The 20,507-nt window shown below is 47.8% G+C and overlaps 1 protein-coding gene across 3 annotated transcripts in view; it reads right to left on the bottom strand.

Moving 5' to 3' along the window:
* Positions 1-16,636: 16,636 nt before the first annotated feature.
* The window catches only part of KDM4B (lysine demethylase 4B), a 95,280-nt gene continuing 91,409 nt past the window's right edge, over positions 16,637-20,507 (bottom strand). For all 3 annotated transcript variants that reach the window (XM_051639691.1, XM_051639692.1, XM_051639693.1), the window contains one exon: positions 16,637-18,987. In XM_051639691.1, the coding sequence (XP_051495651.1) occupies positions 18,802-18,987 (186 nt within the window). In that variant the 3' untranslated portion in view covers positions 16,637-18,801. The remainder of the gene's footprint in view (positions 18,988-20,507) is intronic.

Here is a 20,507-nt window from a genome sequence, read left to right as displayed (position 1 = left end):
GGCTTTGGCTGGAAACCTGTTTGTTGGGAGGAGCAGTTGGTGTGTGTGACACCCAGACTGTAACACCCTTCTTGCTGCTGCCCAGGTTGTTGTCTCTCTGCTGTGCTCCTAAAAAAATAGGCACCTTTAGCAGCCAAACATGAGGTTACAAAGAAATAAGCTCCTGTGAGAGGTTTTGGGCCAATGGCTGCAGTGGCACAGGTGGGTGCTTCCTGCCAGTTTAGGTGCAGAAGCAGCCAGGGCTTTGCTCCTCCTGAGAGGAGGTTGGAGTGAGGGGGAGGTTGGTCTCTTGTCCCTCATGGTAAATGCTAGAAAAAGGCAAAAGGGCCCCAAGTTGCCCAGGGGAGGTTTAGATTGGATGTTAGGAGAAACTTCTTCCCTGAAAGGGCTCTCAAACCCTGGCCCAGGTTGCCCAGGGAGGTGGGTGGAATCCCCACCCCTGGAGGGGTTTCCAAGCCCTGGAGATGTGGTGCTGAGGGACACAGGACTGGATGGAGTTGGGTTAATCATCAAGGTTGGAAAAGACCTCTAAGATCAAGTCCAACTGTCAACCCGACATGATAGATGGAGAGGGGGTAGCCAAGCAACCACCAAACAGCAACAACCTGAGGGCAGAGGAGAAAAAGATAAACTTCTTGGATTATAAGCATGTCCCATGTAGACGAGGATGTCCAGGCAGTTCTGTGAACAGTGGATGAAAACTGGAAGAGGGGAGATTGAGGTGAGACATGAGGAGGAAATTCTGGAGTGTGAGGGTGGTGAGAGCCTGGCCCAGGTTGCCCAGGGAAGCTGTGGCTGCCCCATCCCTGGCAGTGTTGAAAGGCAGGTTGGATGGGGCTTGGAGCAGCCTGGGCTGGTGGGAGGTGTCCCTGCCCACACAGGGGCTGGGACTGGATGATCTTTGAGGTCCCTTCACACCCAAACCAATCCATGTCTCTCTGTATGTCAGTGGATGCTCTGAGGAGCAGCATCCCACAGCAGCAGGTTCAGCCAGGAAGAGCCTTGGCAGGATTTTGAGGTGACCTTGGCCCTGACCAACACTGGTCCCACCCCCAGGACCCCTGGGGGGAGGTTCCCAGCAGGAACCTACTGATGCTGCAGCCAAAGGTCCATCCTGAATTACCCTCCCTCTGCTCCAGTGCAGCTGCTGGGAGGCCCCTGAGGACACTGTGTCTGTCCCTCCATCTGCCACGGGACCCCCTGTGGGTCCATGAGGGGCACCCAGACCCTCCCAGGGCAGCCTGGAGCTGGTGGGTGGGCTCAGAGCAGCAGGGCTGGGAGGGAGCAGGTCTGTCCCCACTCTCATTTACACCACACCAGGCAAAACCAGCTCATGCATCACTCATTTCCAACAGCCTGGATGGCAAATCTCTAAGGGACTGGTTTGCAAAAGCCTCTGCACAAACCTAAACCAAGAGCCCCTTCAGTTCCCCCCCCCCAGCAGAACAAAGACTTTCAAGTAGATGTAATTTACATTCCAGAGGAAAAGGAAAAGCCTTTCTTGGTTTACAGAATTACTCAAGTGGCAAAGCAGTTCCCAGGCCAGGAGAAAGTCTTCATGTTGCAATATGCTCTAATTATATCAAGGGAAGCAGGAACAGAATGAGAAACCAATTCCTTCTCCTAAATAAGATGGTTGCAAATTTCAAGTCAGTAACTGAACAGACACAGAAGTGAAATGGAAAAAGTAAATACCCTGGTAGGCACTGAGAAAATTGTCTGACTAGCTCAATGAGTTCAGCTGTTGGGAAAGGGAGAGGGGGGGAGACTGCTCCCAAATTTCCAAAGAAACCAGGAGTTCCTCCAGTGTCACAACAGGCTCCTGAACAGACACCACAGCCCCTGCCCAGCACAGAAGCAAATTTGCTCCCTTGCCAGCAGCAAATCCCACACTGGAGCATGATGGAAGCTGGAACCATCACAGCTTCCCCTCCTTGCATCTCAGCTTCAGTCCCTCCTGCTTGAAGGGTCTGAAGGAGAAGCCCACCCCTGGCTACCACTTTCTTGCCACCAACTGCTCACGTCCCTCCCGTTCTTGGCACGTTCCCCCAGCTCATCCAACAGCAGCTCCCAGAGCAACTGGAGCCATCCCAGAGCCACGTGGCAGCTGTTGGCCTTCCTATCAAACACCCCACCAGCCTGGAGAGGAGCCCTGTTCCCTGGTGACCCCCCCTTATACATGCAACAAGCATCCCCCCAACACCTTTGTCTCCACCACCTCCAAGGACTGTCCTCAGCCTGGCAGAGCTGTCCTGGCTGCTCCCCTCCTGGGCTGGCAGACACTGCTGGGGCTGAACCAGGCTCAGCAGGGATGGATCCTGCACATCCCAGTGTCCCCATCACCAAAACCATCTGGACCAACCACGGGGCTCTCTCTGCACACATGGACCTCTTGGTTAACAGTGGGATTGGACTCTGCCAATGGGGGGAAACCAAAGGATAAATCTGAGTCTGAATCCCAAGTGTTGCTTTTGCCTGAGCTGGAATTCCTTGTTTGAGATGTTCAACAGCCTTGGAGGAGATGGCTTCACCTCTGACCAGTGTGTGGGGAGGAGGGCAAGGCACAGCCCTGTGCTCAGAACACCTCTGGAGTGGAAGGGGGGGACGTGTCTTTTAGTCACACTTAGGATACAGCAGATAAACGACAGAGAATTGGGAAGAAGTTGAGGAAAACTCTGTCCTGGTGTCTCCCCAGGGCAGATCCCTCCAGCCATGAGCAGTTCAAACAGGGCAGGGAGAGCTCTGAGCTTCACCCAGGCACACACTGGCTCTGCCTAACTATGCACAATCAAATCAAATCACTAGATCCTTTCAAATCTGGGGAGGTGGCTGAAGCCCAAACAGCAGCTCTCCAGTTGTTTATTAACACTCTGCTCGTTCCAGCCATGGAACAATCCACCCCAGCCCATCATTCATCTGCCTGTTTTTCTCCTGCCTTCTTATCTGCCCAGCCCTCTAGACACAGGGGTGATAACTCTGGATCCCCCTGCACTTTGTACTGAGATCAAACACCCCTCTTGCCATCTCATCCTGCCTTTTATCTCGAGAGAGAACAAGAGCCATAGTTCCTGTCATTAAAGAGAGATCCCTGATTAAGAGAGTTTGGGGCTCCATCCATCTGGGCATGGACACAGTGCTACATCCACACAGGCACACACATGCATGCAGATGGCACTCCTAGATTAACAGGTTACACAAGGGCTTTATCCCAGGCTTACTGAGGATAATAAACCCCTTTTTAAAACAAAAAATAATAATTGTGTCCAACTGATTAAAAAAAAAAAACCCAACTCTTTCCTTTAAATACATAAAATTCTGCCTGAGCCACATGTAAGGTGTTGTTCAGGAAATTGCTAAACATGACTAATCTGAACATGACTAATCTGAACATGACTAATTCAGGTTCCACTTCCACTGGACCCTCCTTCCATCTCCTTCTGGCTGGGACAACCAAGCACTTCCCAGCAGAACAACCATCAGCCCCACAGCAGGGATGGGGGCAGCACACCCATGTTCTGGGATCTCCCTGGAGACAGGGGTGGGCATATTTTAGGGCAAGAACTGCCCCGTTGAAGGCTGAGGAGGTGTCTGTGGGTGCTGAGCCTCAGTGGAAGGAAGGAAAGGGGGGATTCTGGTGCCTTCCTGTGCCAGTGGAGATGCCTGGAGGAGGCTGCAGAGCTCCCAGGCTCCACTGGAGTTCCTGCATTTCTAGATTCACCATTAAAACAAGGGCATATCCCCCTTTTAAAGACAAGTGTGGCTAAAGGGGGAACAATGAGACCTTGACTGTGCTGTTCATTTAACCCCACTCAAATGCTTTGGGTCTGTTTTGCTAAGGAGCTCCTGCTCTGGCTTCAGCTGCTTCTCAGACAGGACCAAACCAGAGCAACTTCCCCCACTTTCCTTGGCCAAACCCAGACAAAAACAACAAGGGACAGACAAAGCAATCCAGTGGAAATGTGCATTTGTGGTTCCTACTTTTAATTCAGTCCCTTACAATTCCTCCCTGCCAGAAAGCAAAGGGAATTGTCTCAATGAAACTTGCCCCCAGCTTCCTAACACAACTTATCGTGGCACAATCACATCAAGACATCTCAGCAAGGCCAGATTCTTTGAAGGCATCTCCACTACGTTCCAAACCAAGCTGTTATTCCAGGCAGGAAGGTGCTGGCCCCTCCAGCATTCCTGTCAACATCTGGGGAAGAAGAAACACAACCAAGCCCCTTACCAGGGACCTGCAGCCACCAGACCCCCAAAAAGGACACGGTGACACCAAGTGAACCAGCAGCAGCAGCAGAGAGACCTTCTGCTTAGTTTCTTAATTCACACAATCACTTAAAAATAGAGAAAACTGAAATAACATTTTCCATACTGCATTTAACAGACAGAAGAGGACACAGCAGAGGTTTATACATATTCTCTGAGATTGTGGGAGAGGAAGAGATGGTGAAATTTCAGCATAAGATGCATCTCTATTCACTTCCTCCAAAAACTACAATGAAACCAGCTCCAGGAGCAGTTGCCTTGGGGGTGAGGTGCAAACCCTTCCTACAGACTGGCCTGGAGATCAGAGTCAAGGCACACAGCACCTCACTGAGTCACACAGCCAGAAATACAATGCAAATGACCAAAAAAAAAAAGGAGCAAATGATATATAAACCCCCAGCCCCCCCCCCACACCCCCAATAGGCCCTGCAGGAATTACCCAGGGGATATTTTTAAGGGCTGGGGAGGAGATGTTGAAAAGTCACCTTTGGAGAAGCAATGCCAGGGGGTGGGGAGCTCAGGAAGCTGGCAGGGGATTGGTGCCATGCTTCCCATCCCCGGGAGCTCCCTGTGACTTTAGGTGGCACTAGGGGGTCTCCCTGGCTGCCCTGTGGTCACCACCACCTCCAGGACAGAGCTGGATCTACAGGAGCTTTTCCACACCCCCACCAAACCCCTCCTGCAGGCTCTGGAAGAAGCTGGTGCCCCAGCGCTTCCTGGCAGCAACCAACCTGGAGCTGGGGGGTGAGACACAGACATTTCAACCCCCAGCCCTCCCTGCCAGCAGGACAAGCAGTGGAAAAGGAAAAACATCTTGGGAGAAGATGGAGGAGGGCCAAGGCAAAGCAGAATGGGTTGGGAGGGCTACTGCTAAGAGACTGGTCCTACCTGCAGCTGCAGATCCACCGCATCTCACAAGGCAAACACCACCAACCTTCTCCCATTCCAGCAAAATTCCAAGTGAAGCTTCCCAGGGACAATAAGCCCCAATGGATCTGCCTGGCCACCCCTGGCCCAGCAAGTGCAGGACAGAGCAGAGAGCTGGAGCAAAGTGACATCAGGTGTGTGATTTGGGCAGCAAAGCAGCTGGTGGCACCAACGGCTCCTTCCCGGCCAGGAACAAAGGAATTAATGGTCTTTGCTTCTTCAGCTGAAAGAAAAGCAAAGAGAAAATGTGCTACAGCTGTGAGACAAAAGAAAGGATCTTAAAAATGTTTAGGAATACAATTCCCAGAGAACTGCACTTCTAAAAAACTGGTTCTTGACTCTCATGTTCTGGCCTTTCTGTTCAAAAGATGCTGCTCAAACTCCCAGATGCTTTAACAACACTTAGAAAACTCTTTGTCTGGTGGGTGGAGAAGTCCTGGTGTTTGTGAGGAATGGAGGGACATCTCTTCTGTCCCTCTTCTCCCTGAGGAACAGGACTCAAAGGTGACCAGGCATTTTTTTGCAAACAATATTTGTAGCCAAGCTGAGAAAGTGCCAGAAGAGACTGAAAAATCCCTTGGCTGAGGAAGGTGCCAAGGAGGGAGGGAGGATCTTTGTGTCACAGAACCTCAGAATAGTTTGGGTCAGGAGGGACATTCCAAGGTCATCAAGTCCAACCCCCTGCCTGCTCTGGCCAGCTGGAAAGGGCAGGAGATAAACCACCTGTGTCAGTGCCAAGGAGGGTGGGATGTGGGACCTCATGACTCACGGGGTGATGCAATATATGAGAAATTCCTTCTTTAAAACAGGGTTCAACCAGGGACAGGCCTTGACCAAATCCCACTCTCTGTCTTTCCACCTCTGCCCTGATCCTTGCCGTGTCCAGAGCCCGTGTCTGCAGATTTGGTCTGAGTTATTTGACTTCTATTAAGGTCAATTCAGCATTGCTCTGGTGAAGTGGTGAAACCAAGTTCCTCTAACCTGGGCATTTATTCCACGCTGAGACCTCCAGCTCTCCTGCTTTCCACTCTTCAGGCATCAACCTGACCTCAGACACCCTGGGGGAGGCATCACTGGTGTCACCTGCAAACACAAATTTCACCTTTTTCAGCAGGAAAAAAGCTTCCAAAATTTCTTGCCCTCAAACATCTCCTTCCCCCTCTCCTGCTGCCACCCCCAACAACCTGGTGTCCCCTCCATGCTGAGTCTGCCTTGTGTCCTCCTTAGCTATGGAGGAATGTTTCAGCTTGAAACCAAAAGATAAATCAAAACAAATCACTATTCCACCAGGACAAGCAGATTCCAATTGCTGCCCCATTTTTTATCTAAATAATGTTTAAATTTTAAGCAGGAGGGGGGAAAAAATAAAAAGCTAATTACATTTTTGTGTGGAGCATCATAAATCACATAATTACAATGGGAACCTCTGCATCTTTCCAACAGACTAAAAGCAGACTACACAAGTTCTTATCTCATTATTGTTTAATTAAAAATGATGTTTGAGCATCTTCTTTTTCATTATCATGGAGCCCAGATGACTTCTAATCTCTTTTTTCACCCAAAATGAGGGAGAGTACAGTCCAAAATGGGCACTAATGAATTTACAGTTTGCTCTTTGGGGAACTTTAATAAAATTATTTCACAGAGAAGATTAACACTGATAAAGTGAACTTCCAGAGAGAACATTTGGTGCCTTTCAGTTGGCATCAGGAGCTGGTGAGGGGGATGCTGACGTGCTGCTTTTTGGGGCAGGGATGGAATTTCCTGCACAGCTCCACATTAGACATGGCCATGGAGGGGACACCAACACCCCTGTCTGCAAAAGGCCCCAGTCCTTGTAAGACTTCAAAGACTTGTAAATGGATTCTTGTCCATTGGATGAAAATTAAAATCTTAATCACAGAATGGTTAAGGTTGGAAGGGACCTTAAAGATCATCTAGATCAAACCCCCTGCATGGGCAGGGACACCTCCCACCAGCCCAGGTTGCCCCGACCACAGAAATCTTCACCAACATCCAAAGAGAACATCTCAGAACAGCTGGATAGTATTTTTTTTTTCTGTTTTTAGATAAAAATCCATGTATTAAGGCTGCAGGAGCTCTGTGTCCATCTAGACCAGAGCAATTATTCAGCAATAATTGCTGGCAATAATCCCAGAGGCACTGGGACACCTCCAGCTCCTCAGGTGGTCCAGTTCCCTCCTAACATCAGGGGAAACTTTTCCCCATCACATTTTGCCACCAAGAGCCTCTGTCCTCTGTGCCACACTAACCCCTGCTGACTGTCATCACCCCAGGTGACAAGTCACAAGGAACACAGATACATTGAGTTAAACTGAGCACCCAGCAAACACCTTTTAATTCACTTGGTCGAATCGACACAGAGAGATTAGAACTAGTTTTCAGTAAGATTTGATTCAATTAATTAGCCTGGAAATATCAGCACAGCCAGGCAAGCAAAGAAAAACAGAGATAAATCCCTGCCATAGCACTGCTTCATCTTTTAAAGGCAATTAACTCTTAGTTATTAGCTTTTAATTAGGGAATAATAATGACACAATTAATACAGTTTATTATACTTGTCAGCAGACAGCTGTTCCAACCAGATTTTATTATCAGATCTTGGCAGCTTTTGTCTGCTCCTGTGTTTCCAGGGGAGAAGGCAGAGGCTCCCCAGCCCTGCCTGGGGGTCCCCTCCAGCTCCAGCCAGGTGGGAATGGCCACAACCCCTCCTCTTTGTCCCCTGGGTGCCAGCAGCAGGAGCTGGCTGTCACCCCAGCCCCTCTCCAAGGAGGGATGCAGATGAACCTCAGCTCCTGAGAAGGGGCCCTGCATAATCCACAGGGGTTTTACTCTTTTTTAAAAAAAAAACAACACCAAAACCCCACATCTAAAATGGTCTCTCACTTGGAGAATGGTGATAGAGGCAGGATCCAGCCTGGGCTGTGCAGCTGATGTCCCTCTCCTGGGCAATTCTCCTGCCTTTCCTTGGTGGGTGATGTTGGATTTGTGCTCTTACACCTCAGCTCCTCCCATCCCAGACGGTGTCTGACTCACCAGACATTTACCACACCAAAAAACTTGCCTGTTTCGGATTTTCTCCTGAGATTATCCACCTCTTTGGAAGGGCACTGTATGTCTAGAGCACAGCAGAGACAATTTGGAAGCAAATAATCACTTGAACGACATGTATTCTGCAGAAGTTGATGCCTTCATCATCGCATTCCAGTGCACATCCCTGCGAGGAGGCAGCTGCAAAGGGTGGCAGAAACACCAAAAATGCCCCCAAATTTACCCTGAAACTGTCAGTTTCCAAATCCTTCTGCAAAACTAACCCCCACTTGTCTACTGAGTCACTAAAACTCTCCAGGAGGCTGGTAACCACCCCCTGTTACAAACCGCATGATTATTTTCACCACCATTTTTTCACTGTCTCCTAGACAGAACTGGTGTATCTCCCCGAGCATTTCCAGGGCACGAGCTTGTCTTGACTGTGTTTTATTATTCCTATATCATCCACTCTTCATCCAAGCCCTGGATGCAGGATGCTACTGTAACACCAAAAAAAATGCAACGCCATAAATTTCCCTGATTTACTCGGGAGTTAATGAATCGTGAAAACGCTGAAATAAAAAACAAGTGTAAAACATTGTGCTGGGTTCCACTACCTTGGTTTTAACATGATATTTTTTTCTTTTTTTATTCCTTGCTCTGGACTGGAAGAAGCCCTAAGGGAAATACCAGGAGCTTGAAGGAGCTCCTCAGCACCAACAGCCTGATCCTGGCGGGCATTTTCTTCCTCCTCACCCAACACGGTGCAGCCAAGTCCCCAGGAAAGAAATTAACCTTGTGAAGGGATAAAGCAGCTGCAAGAATCTATTTGCAATTTTCGACAGGAAAGCAGAGAGTTGTTAAATTGACAGCCAGGCTGTTCAAAAGAAGAGACCTCCCCTACTGAGAGCTGACAACAAAAAATAAGGAGGAAAAGGATGGAAGGATTCTAACCATCTCACTACGGCAGAAGGAACGGCGGGAAGAACGTCGGCGTGAGGAACCTGCCTCAGGACATGGCAGTTCCAGGGGCTGGCTGCTCCAGAGCTGGGCTGGGACTTGTCTGCTCCAGAGCTGGGCTGGGCCCCCCAGGAGCTCATTTTATTCTGGTTTTCACCCCCTGCTGACAGGGGCTTCAGGTCCCAGCTGCGACGCTGGAGGCGTTCCCTGCGTTTCCGTCGGCACGGGGCCCCCGGACTGTAGAACTTTCCTGTTCCTTCACACTGGTGACTAAGCCTGAATATTTTAGGAGAAGCTGTTTCTGAGACCCTGGTGCAACTATAAAAACTTCTCACCTGAGGGTTTTTTTGTGCTCAGCTGTATCCAGGCAGAAGTCACGAGAGGAAAAGCAACAGAGAAATTGAACTTCACCCAAGTTTGTTGCATCCGATGCCCAAGATCACCAGACATTTCAATACTATTTTCCTCATGTACCAAAAAACAGCTTGAAATGAGGGTTGTAAGAGACCTATAATTAGCATTCTGGAAGCACCAGCACTACTGAGAGCTTGTGGCAATTGGCCTTTAATTGAAGTGCCAGCATTTGCAATCACACGGCTGTGCGGGGAGGGAAGAGCCTCAGCCCAGGCTCCCAGGATGGGTTCCTGCTGCTCTTCAGTGAGGAACATCAACCAGATGTAACCAAAAGAGACCCCCCCCCAAGAGCTGGGTGGCAGGAGAGAATGGACTCACCTGTGCTGGAGCTGTGCTTGCACCTCCACTGCGGGGCCGACGCGTGGCCCCGGGCTCAGCCCAAAAGCTGTAGGAACGAAACCAAGGGGTCCACAGGGGACACAACACATCCAAGCTGGGCACATCTGCAGAGAGAAGCACAGAACAGTTAATGCTTTGCCTCTCTCAATTCAAAGGTGGGAGAAGGAAAGAAAACTTGTCTGCAGCCCCCAAACTGCCCACGGTGCCACCCCCCAGTCCTCATGTCACTCTGGTGCCAGGGGATTCACTTCCTATTTTACTGCTGCTTTTCATCAGAGAGACAGCTTTGAAAGGCACAAATTTTCTCCCCCACAATGGACCTGTCACAGTGACAATTACATTTAATAGTGGCAGCTCAGCTTCACCTCTCAGGGTTGCTGATTAGGGCAGTAAATAGAAGCACATCAGAGGTGACAGGATGTATCCACATGGCATCAGGGATGGGAAAGGTCCAAACACGCTGTGGTTTGACAAAAGAAACCCAAAGAGATGTTCTCTTTTATTAGGCTTTTGGTGAGGGGACAGGTAGGAGTGTGAGGTTAAAAATGCTCTGGCCTAGGAGCAGCAGCAGCCAAGAGAGCCCAGGTTGCAGGGGGAGCTGCACGAGGTAAAACGTGGGGCAACAGGAACTGTGCTTTGCTTTCCCCCTTTGCAGTCACTCACCTGCTGAGAGTGAAATATTGCAGGGATTCAAGCTGTGCCATAACTAGATATGAAGTTTGGTCTTAGTGCTTGAAGGGTAAATCTTGTCAAAACATAAAATGATGTTCAAAGTCAAGGGCAGCACATGCACAAGCAGAAATCACAGTGGGGTCAGGAGGGTCCATGTCCAGGTTCCCTGCCCGGCCTCATTGCTGGGCAACTTTCATAGTCATAGAATCATGGAATGGTTTGGGTGGGAAGGGACCTTCAAGATCATCCAGTCCCACCCCCTGCATGGGCAGGGACACCTCCCACCAGCCCAGGTTGCTCCAAGCCCCATCCAACCTGCCCTTCAACACTGCCAGGGATGGGGCAGCCACAGCTTCCCTGGGCAACCTGGGCCAGGGTCTCACCCCCCTCACAGCCAAGAATGTCTTCCTAATAGCCCATCTAAATCTCCCTCTTCCAGTTTTCATCCATCTCCCCTTATCCCATCCCTCCCTGCCTTGTCCCAAGCCCCTCCCCAGCTTTCCTGGAGCCCCTTCAGGCACTGGAAGCTGCTCTAAGGTCTCCCTGGAGCCTTCTCTTCTCCAGGCTGAACACCCCAACTCTCCCAGCCTTTCTCCAGAGCAGAGCTGCTCCAGCCCTTGGATCATCTCCGTGGCCTCCTCTGGACTCTCTCCAGGAGCTCCATGTCCTTCTTGTGTTGGGGGCTCCAGAACTGGACCCAGTGCTCCAGGTGGGGTCTCACAAGAGCAGAGCAGAGGGAAAGAATCACCTTCCTTGACCTGCTGGCCACATTTCTTTTGATCCAAAAAAGGAGCTTTGGTGTGGCCCCTGGAACAAGTCTCTCACTGCAGAGCTCCATGAAGACCATGTCACCTTCAGGCACTTCACTGTTCTGAAAACAGGGTCACAGGATGGGCCAGAGGGTGTGTTTGAACACAGAGTGTTTGGCACTTGGGATGTAGCATGAACATCCCAATCCCAGCTGGAAAAAATAAAAATGAGGGCATCCCTTCCTGCTGAGGAAGAACTTCAGAGAAATTAATTTGGACAAAATGGACCTGCTCCTCGATTTGAGAACATTACAGAAGTGAGAGAAAACAAAGCAGTTAATGAGCAGCCAATTGTCTATGCTCTGAAGTCATAAAAAACTAGATGATTTATTGTTCCTGTAAAACCAGGTCCCAAAGCAGTGGGATCTCACAGCAACAGTTGCAGTCAGGCAGATTTTTCACTGCACACTGACAAAACTGGCACAATAATCACCCCAGGCAGGACACAAAGCTACTGGATTGCAGTGTTAATTCCATGTTAGATCCCAATCCCAGATTAATCAGATGCACCCCTTCTCCAGCCTAGATATTCTCCAGTGGCTCCAACCTATTCAGACAACAAAAAAGAAATAAGCCTGAGATCTAAGTGGAGATGCAATGAAATGGGACAACAGCCCTTCTCCCCACCTCGTTGCTTCTCCACAGAGAAAATGATCCACTGACCCTTCTGTACCTACAATCAACTCAGATTTGATCCTTCTAGTCAGACAGATGAACCCTTGCTGTTCTAAACAGCAGCAGCACCTTGGCTTGTATCAAGGGTAACTCACCATTCATTCCTAATCAAAGACAATTTGCTGTGTTTTCCAGAGATGGCTCCACTCAGTGAAGCAGATGAGCAGTGGATCTGTGCAGGTCTTTATTTTTAACCCAGCATCTGGGGCAGAGGGGAGGGTATCACTCCTGTTTCAGAGACAGCTTGGCTATGAGCTGATGTGCTGGGGGATATTAGCAGCTGGCATCTGAAATGGCAAGGCTAGGGAACAGGGGGAAGCCAAAGTCAACTGGGCTGAGACACAGCCAAATTCCCACTGATTCCACAGGAAAAGTGGCTGAGCTGGGATCACTCTGTAATTCCAAACAATATTTGCACACTGACCTTTACACACCCCCTCTTGGAAAGGAAAAAACATAATGGTTTTACTCCTCTGATGCTGAATTACTAACTCCCAGTCATTTTCTATCAGTGTGCAAGCCAACCACCAAGTAGTTGTCTTTTGCTGCTAGCAAAGCTGCCAAATAATTCCAGCTCAACATCATTTGAGTCTTTGTGTTTTGCCAAAGGTGGTTTGCATTTTTGTGTGTGTTTGTGTGTGTGCCAGGGCAGTTGTTGATGGGATCAAAAGCAAGAGAGGTGACCTGAAGGTGGAGCTGGAAATCAGGAAGTCACAGCAACTCACTTGGAGTGTTTCTGCTGGAATCTCAAGGGATTTGTTCAATCTTTATTCCTGTTGGAAGTTCAAGGAGCAGTGGGAGGTATCACCTGGGTCTCTGAAGCAGACACTGTTTACATTGCACGAGGTTAAACTCATTCCCAGTGTCTCCTCATTAACCTGTAATGAGACAAAGGGACAAATTGTCCTTCTAACATGAAACTGCAGTCACAGGAGATAAGCAGGGTGACCAGAGGTGCTTGTCACACAACTTTGTGCATCCCACAGACAGGCAGGAGAGCACCCAGGAAGCAGCAGGAACATGTCAGATGATGGGACAGCAGAGCAATAGCTGCAGGGACCTGGATCACACCTCCCTGGGAACAGGGACCATGCAGGTGCCACACAGACAGTGTTGCTCCTTGTTTTAATCCATAAATGCCAATCCTATGCCTGAAAAAGCTCTTCTACAAACCCACATTCTTTCCAATTTGGTTAATTTGCAGGTCAGCACTTAGCAACCCTCTGAATTCTTGCAAAAAGCTGCTTAGAGCACCTTTAGCTAAGATGCATGGCAGGGAAAAGAAGCCCGAACAAGATGAGTAACAAGGACTTGTCTCTTGCAGCACCAGCAAAGGAAGCTACTGCAGGGAAGGCTTCACCTTGTGCTGTGAAGGAATTCAAGCCAGAGAGAGAACTGTCAGAACATGCTGCTCTGTCACCACCACCACAGAGGACATGCCCTCCTGAGAAACTCCACTGGTTCAACTCCAGTTGCTATAAAACTAAAACACCATGCTCAGATTCTAAGCAAAGTTTAGTTTAAAAGAGCTCCTGATTACCTTCAGCTAAACCTCCTCAAGGAAAGCACTCCAGCCAAAACAAGGGCACTCTTGCAGAAGGGAACTGCACCTGGTTAATGAATAGTTTTAGAAACTGGTGCAATTTGTTCAAGCTGAAGGAGAACTACTGATGAAGAACTAATACGAACAGCGAGGGAAGAGGAAGAGAGAAAAATCCCCACAGAATAACCTCAAGAAATAGAAATTCTGCAAACCTGGCCAAAGCACAGATGTCTACAGCATGTGACAAGGGTTTTTTCCACCATTTGCTTTTTCCCTAAGCTGAACAGTCACAAAAGTAAAGCAAAAAAGGAGCAAGTCCACGAGTGCCTGAAAGCTGTGTGATCTTGTCCACGTAGAGCTGCACACTAGAGATTTGCAAGACTTGTTTCAACAGGACCAGATGTTACCACAAGAAGTCATCCAGAGTGAGAGAACCATGACACAGCAAAGGGCAAAGTGACTGACACCTCATCAAGCTTCATGGAAGTTGGGACTGTCCATCCAGCCCCACCACTAAACAGCCTTCCCCCAGTCAACACTGCTGGTTTTTAGTTTTCTAAATAATCTTGCCCTTTACAAAGAAAAAAAAATTAAAATGGAATTGTCTCCTCCCTTTCTTCTCACCAGGCCAAAGACCTTTCTCCAACCAGACAAGGAGTTAATGAATCCCCACCCACTGTTCCACTCCCCAGGCACAGAGCAAAAAAATCTCTGCTGGCCTCTGAGCAGGACTAAGCAGCCTGTTGATCTCCATCTTCTCACTGCTGCCAGCAATGATCACAAAACAACTTTATTGTGCATGTGACAATTGGTGACACTGACTCAGGGAGCTTTAGCAGCCTCTGTGCTCCAGGTTTCAAAACATCTGCTGGTGTGAAGACCCCCCAGTGTCACCAGCCCGAGCGAGCCGGGCAGGTGTGAAGCAGCAGGAAGAACCCACAGCAATTTTGTGCATCAAAACACCATCTTTGGGTGTCTGGTCCCTACCTTGGCAACCCAGGTTGGTCAAGGCCAAGTCCTCAGGAAGGTGTTCTGCAGGAGAGGAGCAGGGGCAAGTGCCTGCAGGAGGGAGCTGCACACGCTGGATGGAGCTGGCACAGACAGAGAACAGGGGAAAACAAAAGGAGGAAACCAAGACATGCTTTAGAAAGAGCTGCAGCTCAGCTGCACAGGTTTAAAAGGTACACACAAACACACTTTCTCCCCAGGGATAAGGAAGAGGTGGAGGTCAGAAGAAGAGGCTAATGAGCTGTGCTCATCTACACTCTTTCATTCAGCCCCAAGGGTGCTCAGCCAGGGGAAGGCAAAGGAAGCAAAGCTCCTCACCACAGCAGCTGGAGCATCCACACCATCTCCCTGAAGGCTCCCTGGGCACAACATCATCTCCTACAACCCTTCATCATCCATATTTTAGTGCAGCAATCTCAGTGAGCAACAGAAACCCACTGTGACCTGGGGGGGTTGTGAGCAAATGCCTATTCCACCCTGCGAGGCTGGGAGAGCTGGACAGAAAGGTTTGATCCTTGCCTTTTGATCCAGGCAGTTACTTGGAAACCTGCACTGCCCCTTCAAACATTTTAAAAGTTATCTTAGTTCTTGCTGCAGCAACAGAGCAGAGCTGGAATTCAAAAGGTAAGCTTTGTGTGTGTAAATTCCAACAGACTTTCTACCAGCAGCTTCTTCCCACTAGTTTGATGCCTCAGATTATCTCAAGAAAAACTATTAAGCTTCAAAAAACTGGAAGCTGGAGATTCCTTGCACATAATCTGCAGCATTAGCTTCATGCTGCAGTAATTGGAGAGGAAGTTGTAGAGTAGTATCAGGGCTCAGGATGGGACATGAAGGGGTTTACATGAAGGTTCAGGAAGATGCTGTTTTAAGAGGTTCCATGTCAGCACGACCTCTGAGGGCTAGAAAGGCAACTGGAAGGCTCAGAAGCAGACTCCAGAACCTGGTGATTTCAAAGAGGAAGGATTTTAGAACCACCTCTGACTATTGAGCAACCACTGTTTTCAAGAATGAGCCAGCTGGAGCAAATCCTGGACCTTGGGGAAAAAAATGCACTGCAAGCTTGGTTCTTAATTTTGGGAAGGGGTGGAATGGCAGACCTCTTCTCCTACATGGGTAACAGAGGAAGGCAAAGAGCACGTTCTTCATCAGTCTCAGCTTCTCTTGGCTCAGTTTTATTAGCCAGTTTTACCCATCACATCTGGGAGCCACCTCCTCCTGCAGTACAAAAGACTTTCAATTTAGAAATGAAGAGACTTCAGCCCCCCAACAAATGCAATTCTGAAGTGCTCAACAGCCTTTAATTCGTTATGAACCTAGAGGCAGAGGAGAAAATAGGCAAAAAATACATCACATCCTTAATCTAGGGGGAGGGGGGAAAAAATAAAATCATTATTTTTATAGCACATAAGTAGACACTTACAAATGTATTTCACTGGAGGAAAGGGAGGGTAGGAATGTGCATTTCCTATTTCCTTTTCAATGCTCTGATGCCCAGAGGCCATCAACATGATCACTATCACCTGCACAAGTCATTCCTAAACCAAAAAGAGGGATGTAAAAATAGACCAAAAGGGAGAACCCTTGCAACAAGGAAGGGCATTCTAGGTTCATGTTTGAACAGAACTCAGCATCTGAATACGGGGTGAGGAAACACACTTTGTCTTTTTACAATATAAATAGTATGTTCAAAAAGTACTACATATGAATACAGTCATGGTGCTATTTCAGTCAGGACTTCAACATGCAGAGGACACTCCCCATTGCTCAACAACCACTCATCCCCTCCCACCCTTCCCCTCCCACCTCCAAAAAAAATAATAATAATAAAAAAAAGAAATCCTCTGCTGTTTAAATTCTCTTTCAGCTGTTTTAAATCTTTCCCTTCTGGCCTGACAACATTCATATTCTTTCAGGTCTGAACCAACAGGACACAGCTGGGCAGGAGTAACAACCGAGGCTTTGAAGAACCTTGCCAGTTTTGAAAACTTTTATTCATCTCAGTTTGTTTTTTCATCTTGGGAGACAACGATTGAAAACGTCAAAACCTCAGAAGTTGTTTTTTTTTTTTTAAAAAAAAAATCCCAAACAAAACCCAACCAGCAAACCCACCCTGTTTCCAACACCTTACAAACAGGCAGGTGAGCACACGCACGAGGAAAGAACCCGTAGCAGAGGCAGTAAAGGGAACTCCAATTCTCTCCAGGGAGAAGCAAAACCAAAATTAAACACCCTCCCCCCCCCCCAAACTGCTTTATTCTATCTCCACTCTTTCACTAGGACAGTTTAATACCAGTCGAATCTCTTAAGATGCTAATCTACCATCTGTTAAGCCCACAAATCCTTCCCACTTATTCCCTTTAAAGATCCAGCTGGAACGTTGCTTAAAAACCTCTCCACGGAACCATGACCACCTTGCAGAGAGGCTTAAAACCCCCCCCCCAAAACCAGAATATTGTCTCTTTCTGTCCAGTAATTTCAGGGAATTAAGTGGCAAAGATTGCTGCAGTGCTCTGGATAGCTCTGCTACCTCACAGCAGCTTCTGCCAGGCCAAGGCAGCGAGGGGAGATGTGCCCTGACTCCCCTCCATCCCGACGTCCCTGAAGCCAACGTCCCCTTCCCAACTCCACACTAGGGCTGCCTTTTTCTTTCCCTCTGAGCTGACAAGAGGTCCTCCAAAAAAGAGTGGAAAGACTTCCCAGTGACTTCAGCAGGGTTTTTGGATCAGGCTCTTTTACAAAACACTGCTCCAGGACAGCTCTTCGGCCAGAGGTGATTTTCAAGTGTTCAAGTGGGAACTGCCCACTCAATACTTTAGGATTTTGGTTTTTTTGCCTTTAATACTCATTCAATTCTCAGTGAACTGAGTCCAATCAAATGAAGGGCTTTGTGTTCCTCTTCCCCAGGAGTATCTCAAAGGCTCAGTCTTTACTTAAGTAAAGGATGTCACAACAATCAAAGATGTTTGGGGAATTTCTTCTTTAATAAGATAAAAGAAAAACATACAAACACCTCCCAAGGCTTCTGTCATGGAATGATTCTCACAACTGTAAGGAGAACAACTCAAAATTGAAATAAAATAAAAATAAGGAGATAAAGGAAAGAAAAAGGTTCCTATGGGAGACATGCCTACCAGAGAGCTAGAGCAACCCCTCCATGCTCTAGTCTGCAGTGGGGAAGGGGGATGGCTCGTAAAGGAACTAACACAAGAAGCAGCAACAGAACACTTGCCAAAACTGAGTGGCACATTGGAACTGAAAGCCATGCTGGATTTAACTAGAAAGCAACTGTGATGGCAAAGATGGGGAAGGAAGATGACAGGAATGACCATAACCTGGCCATTTCTTCCCTAAAAGTCCTTTCCTGGTGACATGGCAGAAACACACAGGTCTATCACACGTCTTTAAGAGAACTAATGGTAAGAAACATCCCAGCTATGAAACATTTCTTCCCCCATCTTCCCCAGCTTACAAAGAAGATAGTGTTTCTTTACAAAATAAAAGAACCCAGAACTTTCCAGGACATCTGCTCTTGCTCTCTTTCTCTCTCTCCCCACTGTAATTAGTCACATTTCATCTAGGGGGTGAGGGGGGAGAATTTTCTTTTGTTTTAAAGCCATAATCTAGAAAAATGTTTCGTTGAAACTTCGTTTTCCTATTTTTGTTTGCTTTTTTTTTTTTAATAATGCTCATTTATAGAAAACTTCACAAAGGTGACGTCTATGTACAGAAAACACAATTCCAAAGGCTGCTTCAGTAGTCAATGTAATAGCACCTTTAAAGACAAAAAGAGTTTGACATATTTTAAAAAGTCATTGCGTTTCATGTTAACCCTTTCCAAGCCTCACAGAAAGGAGCCCGTCACAAAGCTCCATTCGGGCAACCTCTTCCAAAGTCTTGGTGGGAAATGCTGTCTGAAGGTTTTTCAAGGTCCCTACTCTATAGGTCAGCAACATCTGGCCAAGTGGAGGTAGCGTGCAGCCAGACAGGATTTTCTTGCAGTCCAAACCAAGAGCAGATGAAAAAGAAACAGAAAATTCACAGCAGTCTATTGCACAAGGATGGTCTTCTAGTCCACAGTTTCCTCTTGACATTTCCACAGGCTTGAAAAGGGTTAATTTTTTTCTTTAATCCTGGTTAAAACATGTTGCTTTGAGTTCCATGCTGGTACTGTGTCTGCAACAGGCTCTCCATAAAGGCCAAGTAATCCGGGTTTTGTCCGTACTCTTCGGGATTTCTGGGATTCCCCAGCCGGGGACGCTTGGCTGGTCTCACTTCATCTCCTGAAAATGCCTCTTCCTGAGGAGCCCCAGTGCTGAGGGACTGCAGGAGAAAGGACAATCATTAGAGGCACAGCAGGGAAAGAGGGGGAGCCAGGGGTGCACCCAGTGGAGGGTCTGATCACCTGTGGGATCAGACAGTGAGGGCAGCCAGGGGACAACCTGGTTCAGAGAATCCTGGTGGAAAAGCTGAACTCCAAACCATGCCAAGTGCACAGCTGCAATGAAAACTCCAGGCTTCTGAAACCAAAGCCTCAAGTTGCCTTCTTTCTGCTTCAGAACATCTTTCACTTCAGCTCCTGCCTTGACAATTGTTAACTCCTACCCTCCTCTGCCTCTCCAGGTTACTCATGCCTAGCAGATGGCACAGAGGACACTGGGGCTCTGCTGATGTCTTTAAAAAAAAATAAAGACACCAAGAAAGAATTCAGGGATCATTGTACCAACAACTGCTGCTGTTCATCCTGCTCTGACACTCAAATGAGATGCATTGCTTGGTGGAAATTATCATCTCCTGTGGCCTTTGTTGGGCTGGGCTGCATTACAGCCCCGTGAGCATCACTTCCACAGAGCACAGTCTAACACTTCTGGCAGCAGGAAGGACTTGAGAAAAGCTTTCAACCAGACCTGAAAACTTCCTATTCACTTTCCAGCTTGGATTCCTTTCTCTGGAACTGTTACAAAGCCTGATGTCTCCACTGTGTTTCTTTCCAGCTCCTCTATTTCAGGGCTCCAATATGTTGTCTTTATTACTAGACAAGCTTAAATAAACTGGAGTATTGTGCACATCCAAGAAATTAATTCAAAGGTGCTTCTTTGCCACCAAAGTCTTTCAAGGATAACAAGGTAAATTATTATTAACCACTACAATTTATGCCATGAGGTCTGTTTCATTGAGATAAACAACCTCAAACAAGATGGAGAAGCCACCCAGAGCTAGATTACAGGAAGTCTTTTTCAAGTGGCTTTTTTGGGTAAAGCCCTTGAAGATTTCATGCATAATCAAACAATAGTTTCCTCCAAATTGTCATCAGTTCTTCCACAGAACTGCCTGTGGGTGCCAGGCTGTTTTCTGATGATGTGCATCTCACACTTCTGCTGGTGGCCAAGGATCCACAGGGTGTTTAACCTGGCACAGCAATTCATAGACTCTTAAGGGAAGGTTGGCCCACATTCTTTTTGTCCCATGAGAGACAGAAGTCCAGAACCTTATCACAGGTTAACTTTGTGGATCCATCCCTGTCCTACAGTGGATGCATCTACATGTAGAATGAAGAGGAAAACTGGGTATTCTCCATTTGCAGAGAAACCACTCCCCACATTTGTTTAAATGGCTTTAAAGCACCAGGATTGAAAGCAACCAGCAGGTTTGGAATGAAAAAAGCTATGAAATAAATCCCTCATATTTTCTAGGCTCAATAATTCCATTGTAAGGAGTGGAAAGACAGCCTGGTCTTTCAGATTAAGAGCTTCATAGGGAAAAGCTACATTCTGAATCTCCTGTTTGGTGAGAAATGGGGGTTTGGTCCCATGTGCTAATCAGTTCTCCAGAAACCACTCAGC

The sequence above is a fragment of the Apus apus genome, chromosome 24 (assembly GCF_020740795.1).
Source record: "Apus apus isolate bApuApu2 chromosome 24, bApuApu2.pri.cur, whole genome shotgun sequence".
In the NCBI taxonomy this organism is placed as follows: Eukaryota; Metazoa; Chordata; class Aves; order Apodiformes; family Apodidae; genus Apus; species Apus apus.
The sequence above is the reverse complement of the archived record's forward strand: the minus strand, read 5'-3'. Positions and strand labels throughout refer to the sequence as shown.